This window comes from Xiphophorus hellerii, chromosome 20 (assembly GCF_003331165.1).
Source record: "Xiphophorus hellerii strain 12219 chromosome 20, Xiphophorus_hellerii-4.1, whole genome shotgun sequence".
In the NCBI taxonomy this organism is placed as follows: domain Eukaryota; kingdom Metazoa; phylum Chordata; class Actinopteri; order Cyprinodontiformes; family Poeciliidae; genus Xiphophorus; species Xiphophorus hellerii.
This window is the reverse complement of record NC_045691.1, coordinates 365,936-387,425: the sequence shown is the minus strand read 5'-3', so window position 1 is coordinate 387,425 and position 21,490 is coordinate 365,936. Positions and strand designations below refer to the sequence as shown.

Sequence of the window (21,490 nt, the reverse complement as noted above, 5' to 3'; positions counted from 1 at the left end):
AGTTCATACAAGTAGCTGACAGCTGAGTGCTGAGTGTCCACATTAATAATAATTAAAAATGTATTAACGTATTGATGCTGTGTGGAAATTAACTTATTTTTAGCACGTTTTATAGAGCTGTAACAGGAAGTATGGAGAGATGATGATTCTGTTCTCTGAAGCTCTGCAGCAGCAGATCAGTGGATCTGTTTATCTCCTCCTGCCTCTCTCAGCTCTCAGCGTCCCTGCTAAGCTTCAGAAAGCCTCTCTGCTCCGCCACTGATCTCTGCTGTCGGAGGCAAAGCGCTCAGGTTTATTTACGTCGCCCAAATCACACGTTACAAATCTGCCCCACAGGGCCGTAGTCTCTGTGGAGCGGAGCCGGCTCTGCTGACCTCAGAGCAGTTTAGCCTCTCTCCGTTCACGCCCGTCGCCCTGGAGCTGCTTCATCCCGTTATCTGGCTCTCTGAGGTCTGCGGCGCGTCGCAGCCGGCCGCAGGTTATGGCTAACAGTCTGAGGAGAGCCGGCGGCGTCTCCTCTACTGGGAGAATGAAGCCATGAGCTGAAGGCTGAATCAGGTTTTTAATCAGAGATGGGATTCTAGATTTCTGCTCCTGGATCCAATAAAACAGACCATTAGATGGTCAATGGTGCCAGTCCTTTAAAACCAGTCCGTAATGGGGCCGTTCCAGTGTCTGGATGAGGTGAATATAATTAAGGCTGCAGCTAAAAATTATTCTAGTAATTGATTATTCTGACCATTAATGGCACATCTGCACAGTTTGTATTTAATTTTATTTTATACATTGGAAATACATTAAAGGATGTAAAAAAAAAAACTATTCAATTCCTTTTTAAAGAACAAAATAAATATTTTAAAGCATTCCTTCAGTGAAGGCTGGATCATCTGAAGCGAAGATTGAATCTGCAGCTACAGGAATCCTTTACACTGTAAAAACACAAAATCTTACTACCAGGTTTTTCTACTGCAAATATCTCAGTTCAGTTGAAAACAAAACTTTACAAGTAACTTTTCAGCAAGATGTAGGAGTTTGATTCAATCAATAATTTCTTAACACTGACAAAAAAGAACTGGTTCCACTAGCAGATTATTTTACATAAAACGTGGGAAAAATGTTGTTTTATACGTGAAATAATCAGTGGAACCAGTACTGTATTATTCAATAATTATTGACTTAAAACAAGCTTATATATCTTGCAGAAAAAGCTAGTTGCAAGTTATTTTGCCTTATTTGAAGTGAACTAAGTTATTTTCTGTAGAAACTAAGATGTATTTTTTGCAGCCCAGACTGTAACTGAAGAGCTTTGAGGACAGTTTCCTCCTGTCCAGCTTCAGATGGAAAACATCCCAATGTTTCAAACCGGATATTCTGCAGAATTTGTGTCAGCAGAAAATAAAGAAACTATTTTTATTATTTTGTCTTTTTGCTTGTTCCAGCTGTTTGGACAGAAAAGTGAAAACCAGATCTGTGGTTGAACAAATTTGCCATCTTTCCCTTCTGTTTGAGTCATTGAAATATTTTTTTTCTGAAGTAGAAAATAAAAATCTAATCATTTTTAAATATTCCTTGGTCCTTTTTTGACACAAAAGAAGAGAAACGCGTTCACATGCTGAACACTGAGGCTTGTTTCTGTGCTATTAAAGCTGCAGATGTGTGTGAATGGAAGCAGCTGAGGAAGGTAAAGTCTGTGTAAAGCAGGGAGATAACAGGTAAACACTCTGCTTTCTGACTCGCTCTCCCAGATATCCCGCCGCCTCAGGCTGCTGCTCCCACATTCAGAGTCAGCCGGCGCCGCCGAGCCGCCGCAGCCTTTCAGATCCTCCAACAAAGCAGAGCAAAGTCAGCCCAGGCCTGCCTGCAAACACAAATCCTCACACAGACATGAAAACATCTGCAGCTACCACCAAGAAACAGTCAACAAGGCCAAAGAGATTCCTGAGCTGCAGCTGAAAAGCTGCTTTTATGTGAGGACAGGCACAGCAGGGGGTTCAGTTCAGCTCCGCGCCCTGAGCGCCGCTGAGACGCTCAGAAAACCAACAGGAACAGAACCGCCGGGTCAGTCCGGTCCAACTTCTCACTGCTGAGCGCCGGCAGCGCTTACAGGAGAACAGCGTCGCTTCGACACGCTGCAGCTCACATCATCACACCCACAGAAACAGGTTTTATTTCCAAACATTCAGCCCAGTTTTCTGGGTTTTCCCTCTACTTGACCCTTGACCTCCAGCAGCACCAAGGAGGCGGAGCCTGTAAGGTTCATACAAGATGGAGGTGATAAAATCAGCAGCAGCTAACAAGATTTAAGATAACTATATTTTATTTTTGTCTTTAATAAGTTCAGTTTATTACAAAGAGTCCAAATTATAATATACAGAAAAATATAATCAGATCATACAGACGTTAAATAATTCATCATGTTCACTTTACTATTCTCAAAAGTTTCTAAAGCTAAACTTTAACTTCAAAGTTTAGCTTGAAGCTAAATATTAAGTTTACTAATCAAATATTATTAAACTGAGAATTTAATTATCAAGTTAATATTTACTTTGAAGCTAAATATGGACAGCAGGGGGCAGCAGCTGGTTAACTCGTCATCAGGCCGAAGCAGCAGCAGGTTTTCTGTTTGAGGCGTAAAGACGAGTTTATTTTTCATCTAAAGTGTTTGGAGTTAAAGCAAACGATTAAATATTTCAGAAATTCACAAGTCAGTAGAAGAACTGAGTTTAACACTGATGTCATCATAAAAAAACATTAGCCACTGAAAAATTAAAGATGGCCGCCATCTTCACTGAAGACCAAAATCTTCATGATCATCAATGAAGATTTATTTTTGCACTAAATTTGCCAATATTAATCACAGATTAATAATTTTAATGTCAAGTCGTACATAACTGGACACAGAAATCAGATTTATTTCTATTTACAACATTTTTGCACTAAAATGGCCAATTAGATGAATGTGATTATTGTGACACCATCCTACGTATTTTGAACCATGGAAATCATATATATTTTCTTCATCTTGTATTTAGATATTTTTCAAAATGGCCACCATGGTTGTAATGGAGAATATATGTTTACACTAAAATCAGCAGTAGTTATTGCCAGTGGTGGGTACGACTAACCAAACAGTTAGATTCACCAACTGCTAACTCACTGAACAAAAATCTCAGTTATATAAATGCTAAACTGCTAAATACATAAAAGAATTAGCAGAGGCTAACGCTACCCTTTAAGATGCTAACCTTTCAGTCTTCGTCTCCTTCCAGTTGGTGACCGGTGTGAGACACAAACACCAAACTCCTCAGTTTGTGATTAAAAGGGCAGAATTAAGTATTTTCCAGGCACATAGAACCATTTTAAAACACAATAAGGTAACTGTTTTACCTGATTGTGTTTATAAATACATCAAATATGAATTAAAAGATATTTAACGCCTTGAAATTGGGCCTTTGTCTCTATAAGAAGCTCCTGATCTTTCTGAAGCTCCGCCTCCTGGAAGTCATCCCAACATGGCTCCTCTTTTAACCCTTTAATGTTTTTACCAGCGGTGCTCTGAGAAGCAGCTCCTAAAATGAGCTCAGCAGATGTTTGCTAATTGCTGCTGGCTAGTCTGAAGGAGCTGAGTGTAGAGTTGGAACACTCCATGTCTGTTTTTGTTAAGGGAATAACATAACAGGATGTAAAGGTCAAAATGTAATTTTACGTGTTAATGCCCTTTAAAAGTTGCATGAATAGGATAAACGTCGTCAAGATACGATGTGATGAAAATGAATCCAAAACATAAAGAGGGAAAGTTTTAAGGCAGTAATTGGCTCAAAAATGGCAGCCATCTTGAAAGATGACTGAAATCCTTAAAGTCAAGTGGCTAATGGAAAACACAGGACCTGAACGGTTAGCATGCTATTGCTTGTAGGTTTTCACGGTAAAAAGCTGCAGTATGACGAAGCGTTTCCTACCTTCTCTGCAGACTGAGCCGTGCCGAAGAAGATGGGGATGAAGGCCAGCCACACGATGCAGGTGGTGTACATGGTGAAGCCGATGGGCTTGGCCTCGTTAAAGTTCTCCGGGACGCCCCGGGTCTTGATGGCGTAAACAGTACACGTCACCATCAGCAAGATGCTGTATCCCAACGAGCAGATGATCTGCAGATCTGTGATGTCACATTTCAACACGCCCCGCGCCAGCTCGGGGTCGATGGTCCTCTGCTCGTCGAAGTCCACCACGGTGTTGGGCGGGTCCACCCCGAACCAGACCAGAACCCCCAGCAGCTGCACGGAGATGAGGCTGAAGGCGATGGCCAGCTGGGAGGTGGGGCTGATCAGCCGCGGCGTTGTCACAGACTTCTTGCCCTGCTCGAAGATGCGGTAGATGCGGTTGGTCTTGGTGAGCAGCGCGGCGTAGCTGATGCACATCCCCAGACCCAGGAAGACCCGCCGGAACGAGCACACGCCCACGTCCGGCTTGGCGATCATCAGGAAGGTGATGATGTAGCACAGAAATATTCCGGTCAGGAGGACGTAGCTCAGCTCCCGGCCCGACGCCCGGACGATCGGCGTGTCGTTGTAGCGCACGAAGGTCGCCATGACGAAGATGGTGGCGATGATGCCCAGCATGGCCAGCAACACGGGGATGACCGCCCAGGGCGAGTGCCACTCCAGCTTGATGATGGGTATGGGCCGGCAGGAGGTCCGGTTGGCGCCGGGCCGCATGTTGTAGGCGCAGAGCTTGCAGCTGAACTCGTCGGCCTGGAACTGGTATCCGTCGCAGGGCTCACAGTGCCAGCAGCACGGCATGCCCTTCACCACCTTCTTCCTCTCCCCGGCCCTGCAGGGCAGGCTGCACACCGAGATGGGGACGTCCTGCTCGCCCCGGGGCCACCGCAGGTCCTCCATCTGCAGGCAACAGGAGGTCAGAGGTCACCACTACACCGGCTCTACATCAGTTCACTCAGCACCGAGCGTCTGGAGGGAACTACAGGGAACCGATTATAAGGTCAAATATTTACAGCAGTAATTTGGGTTATTGCACCGTTATGAGAGGAAAAAACATGAGGGTTTATTTTCAAAGTCATCATGTTGTTCATTTATAAACGTCACAGTTTCAAACTAAATATTTAATTTGCAAGCTAAATACTTAGCCTAATAAATACTTAGTGAGTAGCTCTGAACTAAATATTTAGCCAATAAGCAGATTCACTTATTATGAAGTGGACTATCAAAATAAAAGCTGGGTCTATGCTGATGCATCGCTGCTGCTATGGATCCGTTGCTAAAACGGCTCATCGTCTGTTTCAGCTGAAATGTTGGACAAGAAGAAAAGAAACGATAAAAAATAAATGACATGAGGCGAAGGAGGAGATTATAGAGTTTGAAAGATCCAGCTTTTATTTTGGTAGTCCACTTCCAGAAATTGCATAATGTAAAAAATATTTAGCTATGAGCTAGCTAAATATTTAGTCTGTAAATGTTTAACTTTAAACTAAATAGTTAGTATGAAGTTAAATATTAAGCTTGCTAACTAAATATTTATAAATAAATTAATAAATAGCCCAAATTATTGCTAATTTCAGTGTAAATTCATAAACGGCGCCCCAATCATTTCCAGAAGAAAACTAACACTGAGGACAAACATCGCCACGCAGAAATGCAACGACTTCAGATGAATCATGGAGGTCAGAGGTCAGACCTTAGCTTCACCTCTGACCTCAGAGCTGCAGTCTGACTCAAGTGGCACAAGAATGTTTTTATGACACAAACTGGAGAAATATTTAATTTCTGCAGCCAAAAGAGGACAGGTAGATCCTGGAAGGTCTTCTGAATGTCCGTCTGTCCGTCCATCCAGCAGCAGCGGCTTCAGAACCGCAGCCGGACTGACCTCGGGTCGAGTTTAAGCCTCTGTGGCTCTTCAATAATTCAGCCGTCTGTTTCTGCTGATCTTATCTCGACTCGCCGTCTCTGAGACCCGGAGTCCAACATGTTCCCTCGTCTCTGCAGGCTCAGGGTTCTGAACTCTGTCCGTCTCAGAGGAAGTGAGACGTGTAGCTGCTCTGGGTCAGACCAGAACCAGCAGAACTGCCTGCAGCCTGCTGGGATGTGCGTGTTTCACCGCTTTTCATGCAGCTCTGCTGAAAATCTGCATTTCTGTGTCGTTTTTTACGCGTCTCCAGCCTGAGAGCACCGTGAAACTGATGTGAGCGCAAATATCCATGGAAACAAACGATAATTTAGGGTGTGGAGCGTTTATATCTCAGTCTGTCGTTAAATGTGCGTCTGAAAGGTTCTTGTATGGAGCACCAAGAAGGCCAAAAAGGTGTGAAATTTTCTAGAGTTGCTCTGCTTTCACTGAGAGTTTTTCTGTTTCAAACTTTCATTCCTGCCTTTCTGGGAGAAAAATGTGTATTTTTGTATATTTTTGTATTTGTGACTTTTGGCCACAATTTTCATACTTTGCTCTCTTTCTAATTTACCTCTGGGATCAATAAAGTATCTTTGAATGGAACAAATGGAGCAACTGGGACACATGTAAATAAACCACACCACCAGTGAATGACAGGTTGCTTTCATCCAATCAGATTACTCCTTGGATGCAAACAGAACCAATCACAGCCAACCAGTCAAAGCTCCAGGAAGTGGCAGAAACTAGGATTTCAGAAAAACACAACAGGAGGTGGAAAACCTGAATCTTGCAGCCGAATAATTCGAGTTACTTTGTGGATTTCAGGTAACATTTCTTGTTGAGCTCCTTTGTGATGACGTCATTTCCTGTCGACTCATCCTCTGCACCACTGGTCGGATGCAGAAACGATCCTTCGTTTCAGGAAGTTTGCAGCAGGTGTCAGGTTCTCCGCGCCGCCTGCAGGAGGCGCCACTCGCTGCGCTCCGGCTGAAAAGCCGCATGATGGGAGCACCAATCAGCCGCCGATCAGAGATCCGAATCTGGCTGCGGATCCGGACAGGCGGAGGGGAAGCATCGACCTTCCAGAGATCCAGGTCAGATTCCCTTAACCAGGCATCAGAGCCCCGATCAGAGACACGCCGGCGCCTCCCGGCCCGTCTCCATCTCCAACAGACGGTACCGAGATAAGGGCGGTTCTGATCCATGAGAACTTAGAGCATTACATTTCCCAAATAGAAAGCAGATAAGAAACGTTAATATTCCCGTTTTTATCCTCAGAACGGCTAAAAGAGAAAAAAACCAGAGAGAAGCCAACTTTCCTCCTGAACTGGTTCCGAGTCCTGCAGAACCAGAACCGCTCAGCCGGACCTCAGTCTGTTAGAAACCAGCAACATCTGCAGTCATCACTGTAACCCAGGCGGGCAGAAAAATCCAGGAACAAGCAAATAGTTTCTGATTTTTATTCTTTGATAGGAACTGCTCCTTTGTCCTCCTTCCACTCAACTTTCACCACCATTATGGGCAGAGCAGCCAGTTTCTGTCCTGTCGGGTCCAGAGCCCTGGAGAACAGAACATTCTGTGAAAATCCTGTCCGATGAAACGTTTTAATCTCAGCAGCTGAATTATTAAACCCAGAATGAACAGAAATGAAGCCATGAATCTGATTTTATGAACCGGATCGTTTTCTCAGTTCGATTATAATTTTAGTTTCTGACTGTTTCTGTGGAAGTGTCGGGTTTTCGGGTCGCTGGGTCGGTCCCGCTCAGAACCTGCAGAACCTGGAGCATCAGTCTCTGTTGGTTCTGTTTAACGGACCGGATCGTTTGTAGGTTAATGTTCTGATGTTCCAGCATGAATCAGAAACCAGCTGAGCCAGAAAATTAAACTCTGATGAAGGTTCCTGAACTGAAAATGAGGTTCTGGACGGGTTCCAGGCCGACCGGGTCGGCAGGGAGCCGTCCAGACAATCAGAAAGGAACAGAAATTATTCGGGTTTTTAACTCAGTCATAAGAGAAAAATTCAATGTTATAAAAAAATATCTTCACCATGTTATTCACTCATTTATAAATATCAGTTTAAAACTAAATATTTATTTAACAGGCTAAATATTTAACTAATTTAAAAAGATGATGAATAATAAAAGTTTAAAATAATCTAAAATAAAATCTAACTATTAAGTCTGAAGCTAAATATTTAGCATCAAACTAAATATTAGCAAGCTAATTTTAGCTCAAAGCTAAATAGGAGCTAAAAAATAAAAGTTAAGAATGAACTAATATGAATAAATAAAATGACAATAAATATTTGGCTAGTAATCAACTAAATATTTACTAAGCTAAATAGTTAGCTTGCTAATTATTTTAGAAAGTCAGTTGAGCTGCGGCTAATATTTAGTTAGCAAGCTAAATAATTGCTAACTAAGCATTTAGTTAGCAATTAAATAAACAAAATAACTAAACTAGTTATTTAGTTAGCAATTATTCAGCTTAATCCCAAAATAAATATTTAGCTTGAAGCACAATGTTTAGTTTGAGGCTAAATAAGAACTAAATTAGCAGCAGCTCAGCTAGCTCTGAGCTAGCTTCCTCAGTGGGATCAGAGCTAAATATTTAGCTCAGAGTTAAGTAAGAACTAAATAATAAATTCCAACAACAAATTAAAATAATTATGAACAAAATTAATAAGTTAACTAGAAGTTGAATATTTAGTTTGCAGCAAAATATTTAACGGCCGTTCAGGAGCTAATTATTTAGCTTGTTAGTTTGAAACTGTGACTTTTATAAATGAATGAATAACTATTATCTTAAAATTTTAAATCCTTATTTTTAATGACAGCCAGCTGGTTCTGGACCGGCAGAAACCCAACAGAGACCCATCAGAACCAGAGGCTGAGCCACAGAGACCCATCAGAACCAGAGGCTGAGCCACAGAGACCCATCAGAACCAGAGGCTGAGCCACAGAGACCCATCAGAACCAGAAGCTGAGCCACAGTTACCCATCAGAAGCTGAACCACAGAGACCCATCAGAGCCAGAAGCTGAGCCACAGAGACTTCCTCATGGCGGCAGAACGTCAGGATAATGGATCCCGTCCCCAGGGAGCGGCGTCTCCGTCTGTTAACAGCCGGTTCAAACTAAGGTTAGCCCGGTTACTGCGCTGCGCCGATCCATCAGGCTCCTCCGTAACGACTCCGCCCGTCTGCAGGGAGCGCCGCAGCCAGACACCCAGGAGTTATGAGGACGGGGACGGCGGCCATCATGGGACGCATAACGGCAACGAGGCAGCCGCAGCTGGAGCGGCGCTGCCGTTCAGGAGAATTATTTAGAGACGGGAAAGAGCAGAGACGTGGCTCTGCATGCAGAGCAGGACAGGACCCGTCCACCGTCTGCAACGGACCCGTCCACCGTCTGCTGGGGACGGGGTGGAGACAGGGGGACAGGTGAGACTAAAACAGGTTGGACAGATCAGGTTCGGAAACCAGACAAGCTGGAATCCAGTCCTGGTTTGGGACACAAAGAGACAAAATGAAGTGGGACAGATGTGGCAGAAAGATGATGGACATGGACAGACGGATGGATGGATGGATAGACGGATGGATGGACAGACAGATGGTTGGATGGACAGACGGATGGACAGACGGATGGATGGATGGACAGATGGATGGACAGACGGATGGACAGACGGATGGACAGACGGATGGACAGCTGTCCGTGTCCTGTTGGTGATCAGGCCCGATGGAAATTATTTCATTTGTTCTAAAAATCAAAAGTTCTGCAGCTCAACCAGAAACTGAAAATATTCCGTGAATTCCTCCGATCATTCCAGGATTCTGTTTTCCTTCCTCCGGGTTCTTCAGCGGTTCTGTTCAGTAACCCGGTCCATTTGTCCGTTGCTATGGTCAAATGCAGTAAGCTAGCTGACGCCGCAGCACATAAACTGACCACCAGAGGGCGATCTGAGAAACAACCAGAACCCAGTCAGAACCAGGACCCGGTCAGAACCAGAACCAGTATTAGACTCACATTGAGCTGCAGCGTCTCGGTCCACTGTCCCACCGCTCTGTATACCGACCCGGTTCCGTTGCTCCGCTGGTACTGGAACAGGTCGTAGCGACCCGGAGCGTCTCCATTTCTGTTGAACGTCACCGAAGTGCCAGCACTTCCTGTGGAGGGAGTACAGGGTCAAAGGTCACATTCACCTGCTCTGTGAGCCTGATAGGCTGATTCAACAAGGAAGAAATGATGAAGATGAAACAGAACCGGACAGAACCGGGTTCTGACCCTATGGATGGAGACATGAGGGATGAATGGATGAACAGTGTTTCACAACAGCTTCCTGTTTGGTTATATTTGATAAATATGTCAAAGTTTAATTATGTGAAAACCGTTTTCTGTTTATTCAGTCGATATTTAATGCAGCATAAAAAACTAAATTATGATCAAGTGTTTCAGCAGATTGTGACAAGTTCAGCCCTGTTGGGGAAAGATGGCCGCCCGTCCTCACGCAGGAGAAAACTCAGGACTTTAGAGAAGCTTCAGAGGATCTGTAATGTTTTCCAGTCGTTGTTTCTGAGGGGATGAGAGCCTGATGACGGCTTTAACCGGTGGAGGACACGGCGTCTCTCTGCTGTCGTTTAGTTTCTGTTTACCATCACGTGGAGCGTCTTTCTGCCGCCGCAGCATCTTCCCTCTGAGATCCTTAACAAGAGGAAACGTCGAGCTTTCAGGTGCAGGCAGCGATTTAACCGCTGCAGATCAAACACCGAGCGGCGGCGTTACGCCTCGTTACGCACGCCGTCTCCGAACAGAGCAGCGCCGTCTCAGGGATGGAGGCTCTGCTGTCGTAACGCCACGTTTCATTTGCATTTTGGAGCAACTCTGGAGGCCAGCGTCGGGAAAAAAGAAACTCAGCCTCCGAATACTAAATATTTAGTTTTACTGGCCCATAAAGTTCCTGCTCCAGTTCTCTGACTGGAAACCAGGAGGCTGCAGCCGCAACAGCCCAGTTCAACGCACTTTGACCCGACTCCGGTCCGCTTTGGCCCGATTCTGGTCCGTCTGCCGATAAAGTCCGGCTGGGTTGGTGAGGTGTGAACGCTAACTGACCTCTGACCTCTAAACCTCGGTCTGGGGTCAGTTGAAGTGAACTCTGGTTCGTTTTGAATGTGAACGCCAAACGGACCAGAGACCGCTCCAAAAGCAGGACGTGGACTACAGTGCAGGGAATTCTGGGTAAATACAAAAAAAGCTAACATGCTAGCCTAGCGCTAGCAGCAGAAATGGCTCCTGGTCTTTAGCCAAAGACTAAAGAGAAATCCTCCAACCGCTGAAATCTGACGCCTCCATCTTGTTTCCATCTGGTGAAGAAGGAAGTTGCTCTCAGTGTCTTCAGAGGTTTTTGTGTCGTTTCCTTCAGTGGTTCTTGGTGCAGCGCCCCCACAGGCCAGGAGGGGAACAGGTTGGTTTGACTCAGTGAACCACAGCAGCTGGAGGTGGAGCAGATGGTGGAGTTCTGGTTCTAATTGAATCAATTCCACCATCCAGTCTCATTATGACCCTTTAAACTGAACTCATCAGTTTCCATCCTGCTGTCTGAGTTTTAGTCTGGATCTGATCTATTTATCCCCCAGCTGGGAGAAACTGTGATGATGGAAGGTTTCAGGATGAGAGTCACGTTTTCCTTCAGGGTGTTTATGACGCGGAGCAGCCTGGGTGTTTGTCACTCTGAAGCCCTGCGGCCTTGGACCGCAGCGCTGCGGCTTTATGGGCCGCAGAAGGCCGGCGCCGCTGCGGCCCGCTCACCGTTGAAGCTGACGCTGCGGATGTACTTGAGCAGTTTCTTCCCGCCGGCCAGCTCCATCTCCAGGCAGATGCCCGACACGTCGGGACACAGGTCCCGCTGCATGTTGTGCAGCGCGTGCGCCATGGCGTACACGGCGTCGATCACAAACTGCACCTTGCCCTCCTGCTCGTACTTGGAGTCGACGCCGATCCGCTCCTGACCTGAAACAGAGAACAGAGGAGAAAATGAGCGAGAGGGAAGATCAGCAGCTGGAAGAGCCAGACGGGAAATGGGACTTAAACTGAAATATTATAATGTTTTCACCAGACCTGGTTGGTCTCTCACCCTCACAAGTATTACACCAACTAAATATTTAGTTTAACAAAATAATTAAGTTCAAACTAAATATGTAGTTAGCAAGCTAACTCCAAGCTAAATATTTAGCTTCAAACTAAAAAAGCTTCAAAGTAAATATTTAGTTTAAATATTAAGCAAAGAGTTAAGATTTCAGCAAAATGCTAATTTAGTTACCAGTAACCAATTTAGCTGATTAATCTGTGAGCTAGCTAAATATGTAGTTAGCTCACAGATAAACATCTATGTTCATCTAAATATTTATGTAATATTAAATCAATTAAATATTTAGTTTAACCAAATATATCGCTTCAAAATAAATGTTTTGATTGTTAACTAAATATTTAGCAAAGAGCTAAATATCCAGCCGGTCTCAGGTGTCAGCCGGTCTCAGGTGTCAGCCGGTCTCAGGTGTCCAGCCGGTCTCAGGTGTCAGCCGGTCTCAGGTGTCCAGCCGGTCTCAGGTGTCCAGCCGGTCTCAGGTGTCCAGCCGGTCTCAGGTGTCAGCAGGATTTCCCTCCTTGCTGCTTCGGCTCAGAGCCAATCAGAAACCCTCCAGACGCTCCAGGCTCCATGTTTTGCTGCCTGCGGTTGAATCTTATCTCCCCAGCAGGAATCCCCGGCCGCCTCCGCTCTCAATGACCGCCACTTATCTGTCCTTCGTCCACGCGTCCCCCAGACGCGGCGGGATAATGTTATCAGGACGGCAGAGCGACTGTAAACGGCTGCGGTCCGTCGCCATGACGACAGGCTGCAGCAGCAGGACAACCGGCTGCTGTCAGGTCAGGAGGACGGCGTGTGTCCACTCTGACCGTCCAGCTCCGATGAGGACAAACGTCGTCCTTGGTGCTGCGGTGGCGGTTCAGCACAACCCACACATTAAGGCCTTAGTCCTCGACGCAGGTTCGATTCCCGGCCTGGTGACCTTTGCCCTCTTTCCTGTCAATTCGCCACTAGAGCCAATAAAGCTTAAAAAAACTATTCCATCCTGAACTGCCGGTTTGATCAAGTCCTTCAGGCGAGTTTTACTGTAATATAATAATAACTTAACCTTGATTAAAAATAAAAATCTCCATACAGAACAAGTTGAGGGTCAAAAAACCCAGAGCCACAAATGGCCCACGAACCACACTTTGGACCCCGCTGCATTAAAACCTGTGTAATAAATTCATCCTAATTCTTGTGTTAAAGTCCTCAGGTTGTTAGAGATGCTGCTCTAAATTCTTCTTCCTGCTCACAAGCCCGACCCATCAACCGGTTCTGACTTTCAGGCCAAATCCAGGTTTAGCAGGACATGAAGGATCCTGGGTTTGTTCTGCGGGTTCTGGACCGGAGGGTCCGACTGCTCTGCTGGTCGTCTCCGTCCCGGAGAACAAACCGTTTCAGGGAAATGAGACTCTGACGATAAATGAATCAGAGCCTCCAGAGTTCATATCGTCCAGAATCAATCAGTCACAGACGGAAATTAGAGCCAATAATGGAGGAGGGAAAATAAACCCCACAAGATAATATGTTCCTGTGTCTTCGATCAATACTCCAAACAGAACCGGTTCATTAGCGTTCGGGCCGGCTCACACCTTCACACCGCCTCATAGAGCGGAGAGCAGCTGCTGTTTTCCATCGCCACGGCGTTTCTGTCGCCACGGCGATCCGAAAACTGAGCCGATGCACAGAGTCCGTCTGAACCGACCCAGACCAGGAGAACCAGAACCATCATTAATAGTTAGAAACTGTTTATCGGTTCAGAAGTTCATCTCTCAGCCTTTAAACGCTGCGTTTTTGTCACGTGGAGCAGGTCTGAGCAGTCAGTATCTTCCCTCAGGATGAAGCTCCAATCAGATCAGAAAAAGTTTTAACTTTTCTGTGATTTAAAGGTTTCAGAAGAATCTGGAGAACATCTGAGGGTCATAACAGGAACCAGAAAATGTTTCCTTCCAGTGTTTAAAATGAAACTCAATCAAATGATGGAATAATAAACACTGAAAATAAAATTCAGTGTTAAAAATAAAAAAGTGAGTAAATAAAATTTAACAATTTACAATAAAATGCAAAAGCCAAAAAAAAACAGCCAAGTATCTGAAATAAAATACACCGAAACAAAAAAAGGAAATAAAATGAAACTGGATGGATAGAAAATCACTTTGTTTGGTAAATAATTAAAAAGTAATAATTAAAAGTGCCAACTTTTAATGCAAAGTTGGCACTTTTAAAGGACTTTTAATTATTACTTTTTAATTATTCACTGAATGACACTTCAGTCAGACGTTCATAAAGACTCCTTCATGTTTATGTCACGTCAGTCTTATGCACACCCGTCAAAGTGTTGCCTCGAGTCCTCCTCTATTAATAAATAAAAGGTTTCTGGTATAAACCTGATAAACAGATGAGAGAAAAGCAGAAATGTCGCCGGATTCACACCGACCTGTGCACTTCCTGCTGCTGTCGTCCTTCTTGGAGGAGCTCATCAGCTTGCAGTTGAAGTTCTCCTCCCAGTACTCGGCGAACCAGACGTTCCTCCGGTTGTTCTCCAGGGTCCGCGACATGAAGTAGGCGTCGAAGCCTGGAAGACAGCAGCAGCAGCAGCGGCTTTTATTCACAGCGTCCTCCGGAGCGTGCAAAGTGTTTATCCGCTCGTCTTCAAGAGGCTCGGCTCAAGTGGAGTCAGAGAGGAGAGCTTCCTCCTTCTGCTGCACGTTGGCGTGAGCAGCTGCTGCCTGAACGCAGCGCCGGGAGGAGCAGCGCGGAGGACAGGACATCTGCAGAAGCTTCCTGATTATTAACAGATCAACAACAAAACGGAAGATCATTCAGAGAGTCGTCAGAGTGAAGCTGCTGCAGAGTCGCTTTTTAATTCCTCTTTACTCTGAATCAGTCAGTCAGTTTTTATTTCTATGATCAGAAACGTTTGGGCAGCTGAACCCAGAGCAGGCTGAGGTCTGGACGTCCAGAGGGGACAGGAAGTCCTGGAGGACAAACGTCTCTGAGCTCAAACTCCGGCTTAATATCAGCTGCACACCATCCAGCTAGCTAAACTAAACATTTAGCTCAACATTTAGTTAGGCAAATATTTAAATTGGAGCTATTTTACTGGCTAGATATTTAGTTTATTTAACTAACATTTAGTTAAAGTTGGCTAAATATCAGCTAGCATTAGTTAGCTAGCTGATATTTAGTTACCAAGCTAAACATTGAGCTGGTCATGTAGCTAGCTAAATATTGAAAATTGAGCTAAATATTTAGTTTACAATCAGATATTTACTGTAGCTCCGATTTAAATATTTAGTTCATATGCAAATTCACTTGTCGGTAAGTGGAAGTGGAATATCAAAATAAAAGCTCCGTTTTTAGAGCTTCAGTATAAACTCCTGCTGGTGGAAGTCGAAGCGTCTCCGTTAAAAACGGCTCACTTTGTTTTCAGCTCAGATGAAAAGAGGAAGAGGTTCAGAAGAAATAGCTTTTATTTTGGTAGTCCACTTCCGGGATCAGCAACTGAATTTGCATAGAGGCTAAATATTTAGCTTCAAACTAAGTATTTAGGTTGCTAATTGGGAATTTAATTTGGAATTGTGAGATTATTGAAAGAATGAATAACGTGGTGAAATATGACTGAAAGATAAACCCCATAAATAAACCCCACTTCTTTCTCCTATGGAAGTTTGTGTAACTTTGCGAACAGCGCCACATAGTGGTCAGGTAGGATCTGTATCTCTGAGCTTTTCCTGCAACATGATGCTTTGACCTCCCAGCTCCGGTTCCTCTTCATCACCTGGAAACCAACATTTCAGATAAAAACGCGTTTCCTCCAGAGTTGTCCAGTTTTCTTTCAGCTGGCTGGGATGAACAGAGATTCCTGTAAAACCCAGTAGAACCCGGAGCTTTGGGAAAGTTCAGGTTCAGAGAGTCAGGCTGTCGTTTCCTGACTCCCTTCATGTGTTTGTTGACAGTCAGAATTATGGGAGGCTGTAATCTGAAGAGGAGCTCTTAATCTTCCCCGTCAGACGGAGCTGCAGCTTCAGCGTCACCGACTGCCTCAGACGTCCTTGACGCTCCGAAACGATCCCAGCGATGCATAAATATGAATAATTCCTGACAGGATAAAATCAGGATCTTCACCTCGCGTGTTTCTCTGCGTGGAGATGAAAGTCACTGAGGAGGTGAAGAGGAAGAGGAGCCAGTCAGGAGGTGATGAAGAGATAACCAGGTTAGAAACACTGAGGGAGAAATGCTCCATCGCTCTGCATGGGTCCACTGATGATCCAGAATCCATCTGATCCAGTTTGGATCTGGTGACGGATGATCATCAAGTATGAAACATGAAATTAATCTGATTTTTGTTCCATTTTCTCCATAACTGAAGGAAAACTGATGAAGAATCAAACGTTAAATTTCCAGCAGCATTTTGTTCTGCTGCAGAGAATCACGAGTCTCTGCACAGCTTGGCTGTAATTTCTCCCTGGAAGCGTGGTTACGATGCTGCAGCAGCGTTACGATGCCGCAGCAGCAGAGCGAACATAACCGGGTCCGGATGAAACCTCTGGATTCGCCACAGCGTTCGGTCCAAACCGCTACGAGTCTCTGGCGGCCGGCAGCTTCACCGAGCAGAAAACATTAGAGCCGAGTTCGTCTTCAAACAGAGACGCTGCTCACTCTCCTGTCCACCTGTCACCACCAGAACCAGAACCAGAACCAGACCCGGTCCCATCTCTGCAGAATCAGCTGTAAACCTCCAGGAAGTGATGGACAGCGGACTTCCTGCCCTGCAGATGTTTGTCTCCACGTTTTCTGGGTGAGCGGCTGCAGTGACAGAAACAGAGGCGGCGGCGCGCTCCGCTGCCAGAGGGGAGGTCAGAGGTCACGCAGCAGGACGGGTCGCTGTTCAGAGCCTTCATCTCGCTCCGGCGGGAAGCTGTCAGACTCTGGGTGGTTCGGATCAAACAACCGGCTGAGAAAACGGACCATGAAGGTTTAAAAAGATTCCTAACAGCTTCTCAGGTCTAAAAACACCAAATATTACAAAGTTTTTAATCTGGTTTATAGTTAAAATATCTCAGTTCACCTGACATGGAACAAACAGGAAACGTTCCAGTAAAACGGAGGAGCTTGGTTCAGAATAATCTGCTTCACTGGCAGATTATTTCACTTTTAACAAAACATTTAACCAAGTAACAAATTAAATAATGTCTCACTGGAACCAGTAACGTTTCATCAACGCTAAGAGATTGTTTTTTTGTTGTTTTTTTTCTCCGAAGAGTTTTTGCGGCGCTAGTGGCTCGTATTTTTTCCACAGTAGGCAGACAGGAAGGAGGGTGAGGCGAGGGGGGAAGACATGCGGCAAAGGTCGTCGGGACCGGGAGTCGAACCCGCGACGTCCGCGTCGAGGACTAAGGCCTCCAAACGTGGGGCGTGCTAACCCCCTGCACCACCACAGCACGCCCCCGCTAAGAGATTGTTGACACGAAGAAGCTTCCATATATTCCTGGAAAGTTACTGTAGGTCAGTTTTGTCTTATTTCAAGTGAACTAAAATATTTCAAGTAGAAACTAGATGGAAATTATTTGGTGATTTTGCAGTGAAGCTGTATTACTGGCCCCTATAAAGATTCTGGTGTGACGTTCACAAACAACCCGATTCCTTTGAACAGTTCTTTTCTCTGAACGTTGGACCTGCAGTCCAGTCAGCCACAAACGTTTATTTTTACAGCTTTGCTTTCTAACAACGCTCTGCACACGCTGCTGCTGACGTTATTATTCCATTTAATCTGAAATTACAGTACAGACCAAAAGTTTGGACACACCTTTCTAATTTAATGGGTTTTCTTTATTTTCATGACTATTTATAAGGCAAGAAATCCCACTTATTAACCTGACAGGGCAGGTTGACCTATGAAGTGAAAACCATTTCAGGTGACTACCTCTTGAAGCTCATCAAGAAAATGCAGAGTGTGTGCAAAGCAGTAATCACAGCAAAAGGTTGCTACTTTGAAGAAACTAGAATATAAGGGCTATTTTCAGTTGTTTTACACTTTTTTGTTTAGTGCATATTTCCACATGTGTTATTCATAGTTTTGATGCCTTCAGTGTGAATCTACAATGTCAATAGTCATGAAAATAAAGGAAACTCATTGAATTAAAAGGTGTGTCCAAACTTTTGGTCTGTACTGTATATTAATTTAATCTGCGAATACATAAGAAGTTTGGATGTTTGAGCTTCGTCACGTTTTGGCGGCAGACAGGCAGGAAGAGGAGGGCAGCCTTCATCATCAGTGTCTTAATTATTATATTTAATGGTGCAGGAGAGAATACTCAACTTCACTTTCCCTCCAATATTTCTTTATTTCTATTTAAGCAGCAATAAATGTTCTAAATGCTGAAAACGTTTATAAAAACAACACGGATATTTCATGTTTGGGAGACTTTAGCATCAGGCTAACATGCTACCATTATGAACATGAAGGCCTCTGAATGAATCTTTATAATGACATTTATTTACTATTAATGTAAGTTTTAAAGCATCATAACAGGCATAAACATTCATGCTGATTAATTCATGTTCATGACGGGTTTCATGTCAGTTTTATGCAAAACTTTTTTGTAAACTTTAACCACAGAAACATATTATGGCTAGAATGTCTCCTTGTTTAGAAACGTAAATGTTTGCAGTGAACGGACCCGGACGGTTCGGTTCCCGTTCCGGATCCGGAAGTCGTTTCGCCAGCAGGAGGAACGTTTTCTGAGGCGTCGTGGTGATGAAGAGGAGAATCTGCTTCATCGCCAGCGCTGCATCTGATGCAACGGGAGGAAAAGAGTTTCTGCTCCATGAATCCGTTCCCACAACGGAAGTCCAGCTGAGGATTACTTCCTGGAGGTCTGCGGTCACTTCCTGTCGGGTAATTACGCAGCGAGGAGGAAACTCTGCTGCTGCTGTCGATCCAACATGGAGCTGCTGCACATCCGTCCTGTAACGACGGCGTTAATCAGAACCGAGTCCAGTTCCCGCCAGTTCGGACTTCTCCCTCTAACTGGGACACAAACAGCAGCGGAAATGGCTGAAGCTGCTTCAGAGCGCATCCACGTTTCCTCTAAGTCTGGAGTTTCTGAGGAACCCAGTCAGAGATCCGTCTTTATTTCTGCATGAAGCTGAACGTGAAGCAGAACCAGATTCTGCGAACTGCAGCATCACGGAAACAGAAGCAGCTCAGAGAAGCAAACATCTGAACAGTTTGAGGGAAAGAGACGCTTCGTTCAGAGCTGCAGGGAAAGAGAAAAACTCTGACTGCTTCAGGGAACATTTTACACTCTCACCTCGTTTGGCTTCTGGAGAAACTTCAGGAAAATCCTCAGCAGATATTCTAGAAAACAAACTAAAACTTCTTCACATCCTTCAGGAAACTACCACCATGCAGGACTAGGGGGCGCTGTTTGCAGAGTTACACGAATCATTGGGTTTATTTAACCCAACAGAAAATAAAATGGAGTTCACTTTTCAAACTAAGGAACTAAATATTAAAGTTGTTATCCAAATATTTTGGATTAAAGCGGACCGGAGTCGGGTTGAACTGGACCGGAGTCGGGTTAAACTGGACCGGAGTCAGGTTGAGGCGGACCGGAGTCGGCTGGTGGAAATGATGAATCCTTAGTAAATCCCAGCAGTTTTTCCACTGTCTGTCTCTGCTCTGGTTTGCTTCAGGTGGAAGCAGCAGCTCGACCTCCCGGTGACCTTTCCAGGCCCAGGGGGCTCAGCCTGACGTTTTCCAGGGTTCGTCAGGAGGACAAGCTGCCAGTTGACCTGCAGTTCTCACCTTGTTGGTTTTCACAGCCTCTTCTCTCGGCCAGGTGTGAGTTCGCTGCTGAGCTCTTCAGCCGTTATTTCTTGTTTTTATCTAACTGTGTGTCACAGCAATTACAGCCCCACTAACACAAATACTGCTCCTGAAGAAACATTCCCATGGGTAAGGCGTTTTAGGACACCAGTCACATAAAAACATGATTTGTATCACTAAACTGCACACAGTGTTTTCAGATTTATTGGCATTTATTGATGTTTTCATTGAACAAACAGCGAGGAAAATAGTAAAACGGTTTGGGGAGTTTTAAACGTCATTATATGGAAGTTATAATGACGGCGATAAAAAAAATTCTTACTACGATAAATTTATCACGCAAACTGATAAATGATGCGATAAGTCTTCCTCCGCCATTATAAAGCCGGTTCCAGAGTGGGCCTTCTAGAACCGGCCCACATTTCCAGGACCAGAGGACTAAAGTCTCAGATCAGAGAAACTCATCCAGGCTTTAGTTTCTCTTTAGTGGCTTTGATTCCTGCAGCAGCATCTTCACAGGTCTGATTGACAACCCAACGGTCCAGAACGCTGCTGCTGGAGTTCTGACTAGAACCAGGAGGATAGAGACACCACCCGGTTCTACACCACCCAGTTCTACACCACCTAGTTCTACAGTCCTCCACTGGCTCCCTGTAACTCAGAGGATAAACTATAAACGGTTTAGCACCACAATACATTAAAGATCTGCTGTCATCATAGCAACCTGGTTCTGGTTCTGCTCTGCAACCAGAACCAGAACCAAACATGGAGAAGCAGCATTCAGCATCTATGCACCACAAATCTGGAACAAACTTCCAGAAAACTGACAAACAGCTGAAACACTGAGCTCCTTTAAATCCAGACTGAAACTCAGCTGGTTTTGAAACATTAATTAATGTGCAGAATGTAATGTTGACTGTGTGTTTTCATGATGTAAAGCACTTTGAAAAGCCTGCTGCTGACAGGTGCTATGCAAATAAAATTTGATTGATTGATTAATTGATTGATTGATTGATTGTGATGCCAGTCTGACCCGGTTCATTCACTGACCGGAAAAATGTAATCTTACTGTTTCTGTCATTTTCCTAAATGCATATTGTTGTTTTCCTCTTGCATCTCGGGGAGAAACGTCTCTGGAGGGGAACGCCCCCTAGTGGAGGACGGAGGCACTGCCAGTCGATCCCAGAACAGGTTAATTGGCCGATTGCTGATGTACAGATCGAAATAACAATACCTGAAAAACAACAGCTTTTCTTACAGTATTTACATTGTTTTTAGCCTAACGTCGAGTAATATTTTACTGTTAACCTGTTTTAGTGTAAACTCTTGCAGGAAATAAACTTATAGCAGCTGCATTGACTCTCCCGGTTCTTCTAGCTTCTAAAGCAGGGGAGCCCAAAGTGGATCCTCGAGGGTCGGCATCCTGCACGTTGTAGTTCTCTCCCTGGTGGTACCAACAACCTTTTCAGCAGGTCAATGTTCTTCTTAGACCTTCTAACGAGCCATAATTTGATCCAGGTGCGTTAGCACTAGAAGTGCTGGAGTTAGTCCACGTTGACGCCACTCCTATGCAGTCTAGAGATAGTCCAAATGACCTGAAGGATTGTAAGTACCCTTAAGTACCCTGGTAATGGCCT

At 44.7% G+C, this 21,490-nt stretch overlaps 1 protein-coding gene across 1 annotated transcript in view; it reads right to left on the bottom strand.

Annotated features, from left to right (window-relative positions):
* LOC116711019 (metabotropic glutamate receptor 7-like) overlaps positions 1-21,490 on the bottom strand; it is a 41,460-nt gene that overhangs the window by 3,239 nt on the left and 16,731 nt on the right. Inside the window, exons 4-7 of the mRNA XM_032550390.1 lie at positions 14,457-14,594; positions 11,701-11,901; positions 9,922-10,061; positions 3,960-4,895 (exon numbers count right to left, since the gene is read on the bottom strand). Coding sequence (XP_032406281.1) covers positions 3,960-4,895; positions 9,922-10,061; positions 11,701-11,901; positions 14,457-14,594 — 1,415 coding nt within the window. The remainder of the gene's footprint in view (positions 1-3,959; positions 4,896-9,921; positions 10,062-11,700; positions 11,902-14,456; positions 14,595-21,490) is intronic.